Here is an 8,019-nt window from a genome sequence, read left to right on the forward strand (position 1 = left end):
CTACTCGGGAGGCTGAGGCAGGAGGATCGCTTGAGCCCAGGAGTTTGAGGTTGCTGTGAGCTAGGATGACGCCACAGCACTCTAGCCTGGGCAACACAGTGAGACTCTGTCTCAAAAAAAATAAATAAATAAAATGTTAATCCTGCACTATACAGAGGTCAATGATGAATAGTAGAAGGTCTGACTCCCAGATGCCCTCTTACATCCCAACAGTCCCCAGCCACCTCTCTTCTGGCAGGCTCCAGGAGTGCTGTGATGGGCAGAAGGGCAGCTGACACTGTGATGTCCCTGTTCTGTGTTCCTTAGCGAGCCCAGGAAGGACTCCATGGTTGGCATCCAACAGCTCAGTCACAAAGGGATTTGATTCCTGGGAGTGTGGGTATCTGTGGCCATGATCTGACGTTTTCAAGCTGAGACCTCTGATTAGAAACCCTCCAGGGGTTTTGATTATTTATATATAGAGTCCTGATGATTCCTTTTGTAAATTAGGCCTGCAGAGACCCTCTCTAATCTGTCTTTAAATATGAAACTGACTTTCAGCAGCACAGGATAAAACAGTGCAGGCAGGGGTCCGTAGTAGAGCTGATTTCAAAAGGGTCCTCCAGCTCCCTTCTTTTGTTTTGATGAAGGGGGGGCACATGGCATTTGGGACTATTGAGGTTGGATTTTTGTTTTTGATGTGATGTTTAGTGGGAGATTTATTTTAATTGGTCTTGATATCTCACCTCTGGACAATACCCAAAGGTAGGCTTTGTATGAAACATGTGGCCTCTTTGGTTGAGACTCAGTGAATGAAACTGTGCTTCGTACCCTGTGTTTCTTTTCCCTTTGTTTTCTTACCATGTTCAGCGCTCCTGACAGGGCGTGTTGAGACTCTGGCTCTGGGGGTCTAGATGCCATGGATGCTCTGCCAGAGTGGGCAGCGTGTGGTGCCCGAGGCTCACCCAGGCTGTGTTCTCTCTCCTAGCACACACTCACGGGACACAGTGGGAAAGTACTCTCTGCTAAGTTCCTGCTGGACAATGCACGGATTGTCTCAGGAAGTCACGACCGGACTCTCAAACTCTGGGATCTACGCAGCAAAGTCTGTGAGGAAATTCAGTCTCTCTGTGTATATACTTAGACATTAGCATGGAGGTGTTTGTTCCCATGTCTGAGCCTGAATTTAGTGTGATACAATTTGAATTTCAGATCTGGTTTCACATTTAGAGGGTGCCGAGATAGTGACAGTTTTTCTTATTTAAGGCCTTATTTAAATGAGTAATTGTGGTGACTCAGTGGTTAGAGTGTAGCAGTGTTGTGTACACAGCCATGTAGGTGCCTCTGCTTGATTAATGATGTTTGATTTTCTTTCAGGCATAAAGACAGTTTTTGCAGGGTCCAGTTGCAATGATATTGTCTGCACAGAGCAGTGTGTAATGAGTGGCCACTTTGACAAGAAAATTCGTTTCTGGGACATTCGGTATGATACCCAAAAGCTTGTTGGGGAGGCAGATAAAAAAAAGTCTGTTTTAAAATCTCAGGAAATGGCAGAAATGAGCTCCTGTACACCTTTATCTTATTAACACTTTGATATGCTTTACTATGAAATAGACGGTGAAAATCAGCAATCATTTACTGAACGTGCACTGTGTACTGGGCATTTTAGTAACTGCTACGTAAGCAAAAACGAACAAGGTACTCTTCCTACCTTTAGGTAATTTATTATAAAATGTAATAGAGAAGACAGACACAAAAGTCAGTGAACAGTGTGCTGAAGTAGACACAGGGAGCTTGTCCAAGTGTGTGAAAGAATGCCTCTCCAGATGTGTCTGGAGAGGTGAGTAGCCACTCAGAGACATTCCAGACCAGAAGAGCAGGGCAGCCTGGTATGGCTGACGCATGGCAAGGGGGCAGGGAAGGGGATGGGATGGGCTGGGATCAGTTTGCCACCGGGTTGACAAGCCATTGCCAAATGCTCAGTCCTGTAAGCCATCAGGGTTTTAGGGAAATGATTACTTTGCAAGAGTCTAATAGACTGTTCTGGTGGCACTTCAAGAGGGCATACTGGGGAGCAGGGAGATCAATAAAGAGTTAATGGGGACCTGAATTCAAGGCAGCAGAGGGAGACATGGAGGAGGAAGTCTATTCGAGGGCGAATTTGGACGGGGCTTGTTGACAGGTTGGAGGCAGAGGGTGAGGATGGGGGAAATAGAGCAAGATGGAGATTAAATGAGGACAGATTTAGGATGAGGGTGGGGTGACTATTTTCGACATGGACATTAATTTGTGGTTTCTAATAGATATTTGGGAAAACAAAAGTTTTAAGAGGTTGGAGGTGGAGGAAAAATCAAGAGTCCTTGGTGGACAGAAGGACTTTGAAGACAGAAGGATTATGCAGAGTAGTCGCATCAGGCAAGGACAGTGATTAGGGAGCAGCCTGAGGAGGAGTGGCCAGAAAGGGAAAGGAAGCTGGGGTGGGGGTTGGGGGGAGTCCTCATGATGGTCAGGGAGGGGGCGGGGAGGGGAAGCAGCGCTGTCAGTGGCAGGAGAGGTCCCTGGGCTGACTGCTGCAGAGGTGGGTAGAGTTCGTTGGTAATCCGATTGCATAGAGGCAGTTGGGCCAGAAGCCCTGTTGCCCAGCAGGGTTGCGGAGAGTGGGAAGTGAAGGACCCGTGGTTACGGATGGTGCTTGGGAACGTGGCGTGGCTCCCGAGAGCCCCGCCATGATGCTTGTAGCTTCTGGACACCGCTTCAAGTTTTATTCATAACCTTTGGTTAGCTTTTAAAACCTGAAGTTGGAACTTAAAACTGGAATTTTAGAGTTAAACTCAGTGATAGATGTCTCCTAGTCCACCCTCTAATTTGACAGGTGATGCTGGGTCCCCGGGAGGTGGAGCAGCTTGCCTCAACCTGGTGTTTAGCAGCAATGAGATAAATTCTTGCTTAGTTAAGGCGTGAGGTTAAAAAAAAAATTCATTGAAAGCTTACTATGGAGGGGTTGGCACCTCCTTTGGCTGTAAATGTCACCAAAGCCTGTCCATGGTAGCTGTTAGCTGACCTGGGCGTTGGCTGGGGCACAGAAAAGAATTGGGAGAAGAGAAGAGGAAGGTGTGTAGGGTGGTGGCTCTGTCCTGGACTCCCCAGTTCCACAACTAGAATGGCCAAGCTGGGGTTGGAGGGCCCCAGGCCTGGACTGAGTGTAGCAGGAAACCTACCAGAGACTGCACAGGTGTCCATGCAAGGCAGCCAGGCCCACTAAGGCAGATTTCTGTGCCAACTTTATCCAAAAGTTGGAATTAAAACATTGAAATAATACTTACGAGATGGTAGCCCTAGTTAACTCATGCTGATCAGAAGCTCTGATTGTCAATGTAAAAATGGGCAAGGAAATTCTTACCAGATTCAGAGTTCTAGTACTGAAAACTACTGTCATAGGGTCTATCGATGCAAAAATAAAAGTAGTCACTGAGGTGATTATTTACTGCCCTTGAAGAGTGTTGCATTCTAGTTGAATTGCAGTGCTTTTTTTTTCCTCCATGGTGTGACATCCTGGTTAAATGGACAAATTGTGACCTTTCCATGTTACATTTTCTCAGATTTTTCATCTCTCTCTCAGGTCAGAGAGTATAGTCCGAGAGATGGAGCTATTGGGAAAGATTACTGCCCTGGACTTAAACCCAGAAAGGACTGAGCTCCTGACCTGCTCCCGTGATGACCTGCTAAAAGTTATTGATCTTCGAACAAATGCCGTCAAACAGACGTTCAGGTAACTGAAGACATGTTGGTTTCCTGAGGGTCGCAGGAAGCACAGAAGCCCGGCCCTGCTGTTGTCCATGCTGCATGGCCTGAGCTCTCTGTAACAGTGCCTGTTGTCTGTTTCAGTGCACCTGGGTTCAAGTGCGGCTCTGATTGGACCAGGGTTGTCTTCAGGTTAGTAATGATGCCCCTCACCCACCACCTGTTTCATCTCAGCTCACTGGGGATGTGGAGCTGAGTATGTCCAGTGTCTCAACACGAGCGTCCAAGAGCGAGCCTGTGATTGCATTATTAGAGATGGCCCGCATCGTCGCTCCCTTTCTAGTGTGATTATGTGAACGAACCTAAGAGTGTTATACCAAAAATAATGGCTCACCAGGCGCTTTTTTCTGGGTGAGCTCTTCAGGTCCCCCTCTTCTCTTCACCTCTTACACAGAGCTATTAGAGAGCTTTTAGAAAAGAGCTGGAAGGGTTCATGAGTCCAGGGACAGACCTGAATAGGCTCTTTGGAAAAGGGCACTTTGAGGTGGTCTGCAGTTCCCGTCTCCTCATCCCCTTCTTCCACGTGTTGTGCTGCTCCCTGCTGTAGTTCCCAGCTCAGTTCCTGTGTTGCAGAGAAGCTTCTCCACAGCTTCCTATTGCTTTTCTTACCTGCTTTCACTGAACCATGTAGCAAGACGGCTATCAGCTGAAACCGTGAGCTGTTTGGAGGTTGGCGTTGCTATCCTGTGTGTGTGTGTTTGAGTCTGATAAATGGTTAGGGACAGGAGCCCCAGGAAGTAATGTGCCACTCTTCCTTAGCTGGATGAGGCCGAAATAACAAGGTGAAGCAGATTCGGCCATAGGGATGTGAATAGCACACACTCTGATGTCTCGGTACGCAGGGGAGCGGTCACAAGTGAAAAAGAAACATCCCTCCTTGGCAGGAGGGCCATGAGGATGCTGAATTGCAGGTGTGGGGTTGACAACCTTCTTCTCTTACTGCCTCCTCTAGCCCTGATGGCAGTTACGTGGCAGCAGGCTCAGCTGAGGGTGCGCTCTATGTCTGGAGTGTGCTCACGGGGAAAGTGGAGAAGGTTCTTTCAAAGCAGCACAGGTAAGATGAACCCCGTCACCCCTCTGAGGTGGTGGGCAGGGCCTGTGACTTCCTTCCCTCGAGGATCACCTCCTCATCAGGGTCACACCTCAGTCAGCCTCATGAGGGCAGCGTCTGCTCACCTGCTCGCTGGCCGAGTGGGTTAGTGGGAGGAAGCTGGGGCTGGTCACGGTGCCGCAGACCACAGTCCTTACGGAATACTCCAGGTCAAGCAGTTCGAATGGCGGCCATGGGAGAAGGTGTTACAGACACATCCCTACCTCTCTTTGTTATGTACCACGTCCTCTCTTCCTCCTTCCCCTTCCTACTCTGCTTCCTCTCTCCCTTTCTCCCTTGCAAGTCCCTTTTGTCAGTGAATTGACTTGTCCTCAACACTGGTTTTCATATACCTTTTTTATCTTCCATGTGATAGACAGCCCCCAGGCCCACTTTTTTCCTAGCTTTGTTCTGTCCATTCGAACCCACCTGCTAATTGGAACACAAACACCAGTTTCTTCCAGAACCCTCTCTCTGCCCTTGGGCAGCAGTGACTGCTCCCGGTCCTGACCAGTGCTGACCAGTGCACGTCCTCCTGGCTCTTTAGAGGCATGTGTGATGTCCCCCCCTTCCTGACTCACTCACAGCTACTCCCTTAGGGTGAGCGTGATAAGTCTTGGCTGCTAAAGGGGCCAAACTCCCTTCATCCCGACAGAACTTAATAGAACACGGTGCAGGTTTTTTCAGTGAGTCCCTGCCTGTATGTGGGCGCAGTGCTGGAGAGTAAAATGGAAATTGGAAAAATCCTGACTCTCTGAATGCATGTGAGTCTGGTGTTTGGTTTCCTAAGAATCAACGCAAATGTTCTGAACCCTGATGCTCTTTTGATCTCTCCTTTGAAGCTCATCCATCAACGCAGTGGCGTGGTCCCCCTCTGGCTCGCACGTTGTCAGTGTGGACAAAGGATCCAAAGCTGTGCTGTGGGCGCAGTATTGACGGGGCTCTCAGGGATGGGGGACCTCAGCACCCTCCTCTGGAGAAGCACGTGGACGCCCGCAGCTCTGTCCTGGCAGGCTGTGTGCCGGGAACAGCTTTGACCTCCCAGAGAAGAGCTCAAGCCATGTGGCTCAGTGGCCTGCCATAGAACAGGATTTCTGAAGATTTGACTAAGGTCTCTACTGGCCTGGAAGAATAACACTGAAAAACTCCGACACTGCAGTCACTTAGCAGAGGTTTAGGCTGTTGTCTTGGTTCACATGGGAAACACTACTAGCTCTGACCTTCCATACCTCATTGGGGGAGCACAGGGCCCCGTGGGTCTCCTCACTGGATGGCAGTGCCAAAAACACCCCACGTGTCCGGGTGTTGGTTCCCTGTGCTTTCTCCCATCCTTCAAAGTTGGTTCTGGCCTAGTGCATGTCCTGTCACCTTGGGGCCATTTACCCAATGAACTGCTTTAAGCATTGGATTAACGGAAACTCAAATGTGGGGCCCGTCCTTATTCTAAGGGGACCATGGTCCCCTTGCTGGTAGGCTGCGATGTTATTACAGGGCTCTTGTTCTGAACGCGTCTTATTACTGCTGAAATTGCCCTAGGCCTCTTCAACTGTTCTTCAGATCTTGGTTCCCTTGCCCCCCAAAATTCTACATATTTATTTCTTGGTCAAGAAATAAATCTCAATTTGGTTTTTTTTTTTGAGACAGAGTCTCACTTTTGTTGCCCAGGCTAGAGTGAGTGCCGTGGCGTCAGCTTAGCTCACAGCAACCTCAAACCCCTGGGCTCAAGCAATCCTTCTGCCTCAGCCTCCCGAGTAGCTGGGACTACAGGCATGCACCACCATGCCCGGCTAATTTTTTCTATGTATTTTTAGTTGTCCAATTAATTTCTTTCCATTTTTAGTAGAGAGGGGGTCTCGCTCTTGCTCAGGCTGGTTTCGAACTCCTGAGCTCAAACAATCCGCCCGCTTCGGCCTCCCAGAGAGCTAGGATTACAGGCGTGAGCCACCGCGCCCGGCCTCAATTTGGTTTTTAAAAAAAAAAAATTTTGAGGGGAGAGGAAGTGTGAAAGCCTTTTCCAGAAAAGTGGATTTGCTGCAAACACCCAGAAGGTGGGTGCATGACACATTCTTGCTAGTGACAAGGGATTTGGGGCCTTGGACGTATTACTCTGGAGCCAGCAATTCCAGCCGCCGGCCCTGCCAAGCCTGTGCGCCATGCCCTCCGTGCTTAGTGCAAGAAGCCCCGTCCCGGAAGCACAGCAGCGCCATCTTCCCGTTTCAGGGGTCGTGATGAAAGCTGGGGGGAAGAACGTTTATCTTTACCATTTTACCTGTTATAAAATTTTAGTTCTTTGGGTGTCTGAAACACCAGTGTTTTTATCACTTTTTAATTTGCACTTTAATTTTTTTTCTTCTACACCTGTTCTCTGGGCACTTGGGGATGTGAGTGCTAGAGCCGAGGAACAAGGGGGCCTTCCTGCCGACGGGGCCTGGGCTCCGTTCCTCTTTTCCCTGTCTGCATCTACCCTGTATGGTTTGCTCCTCAGAGAACCTGTGCTACGGAGAGTTGAAATTCACAGGGCACATCTTTTATTTATTTAATTATGTTGCCCAACAGAACTTGACTGTAAATAAAAAATCTGTTATATACTTTTCAAAGTCCATGTCTCTTGGTTGTTATTTTATTCTTCTTTGCCCTTAACAAAGAAAGGGGAAAGAAAGTTATTTCTTTTCTTGGTATTTATTCATTTTTTAGTGCTTTTCTGAGGTCTTTCCTCATTGTTCATCATGTAACCTCCATTCCACAAATTACCGCTCCCTATAAACATCAGTATTCCAGTTTCACATCATGTGCACATCGTAACTAAAACTGGAAAAGTGTTTCTTTGGAACTTTGCCATCTGTACTAGAAGAGCCCAACACACATATTCTACAGTTTTCTGCACTGAGCCCTTCTCCATAGGATTTATATGAATTATATGGGTCTCCTTTTGGCCTCAAAATTCCTCTTTGCTAAAGAGGTGTGAATTTTCCTCATTAAGGAGTGGTTTCTTTGTGGCAGCTCAGATACCTAACAAGCAGCCTGAGCCATAACAAATGACCGCCATGAGGGACTCCGCCAGATGTCCACTTAGCGCAGCAGCTTGAGTCAAGGTTCCATTACGATCTGAAGTCTGAGGCAGCCAACACTTGCAAAAAAGCTGAATGAAC

At 48.2% G+C, this 8,019-nt stretch overlaps 1 protein-coding gene across 1 annotated transcript in view; it reads left to right on the forward strand.

Annotated features, from left to right (window-relative positions):
* ATG16L1 (autophagy related 16-like 1 (S. cerevisiae)) overlaps window positions 1-6,497 on the forward strand; it is a 40,015-nt gene extending 33,518 nt beyond the window's left edge. Inside the window, exons 14-19 of the mRNA XM_012659326.1 lie at window positions 968-1,088; window positions 1,357-1,462; window positions 3,599-3,748; window positions 3,865-3,912; window positions 4,733-4,834; window positions 5,713-6,497. Coding sequence (XP_012514780.1) covers window positions 968-1,088; window positions 1,357-1,462; window positions 3,599-3,748; window positions 3,865-3,912; window positions 4,733-4,834; window positions 5,713-5,806 — 621 coding nt within the window. The 3' untranslated portion in view covers window positions 5,807-6,497. The remainder of the gene's footprint in view (window positions 1-967; window positions 1,089-1,356; window positions 1,463-3,598; window positions 3,749-3,864; window positions 3,913-4,732; window positions 4,835-5,712) is intronic.
* Window positions 6,498-8,019: the final 1,522 nt, after the last annotated feature.

This window comes from Propithecus coquereli, unplaced genomic scaffold (genome assembly GCF_000956105.1).
Source record: "Propithecus coquereli isolate 6110/MARCELLA unplaced genomic scaffold, Pcoq_1.0 Scaffold605, whole genome shotgun sequence".
NCBI classification, from domain to species: domain Eukaryota; kingdom Metazoa; phylum Chordata; class Mammalia; order Primates; family Indriidae; genus Propithecus; species Propithecus coquereli.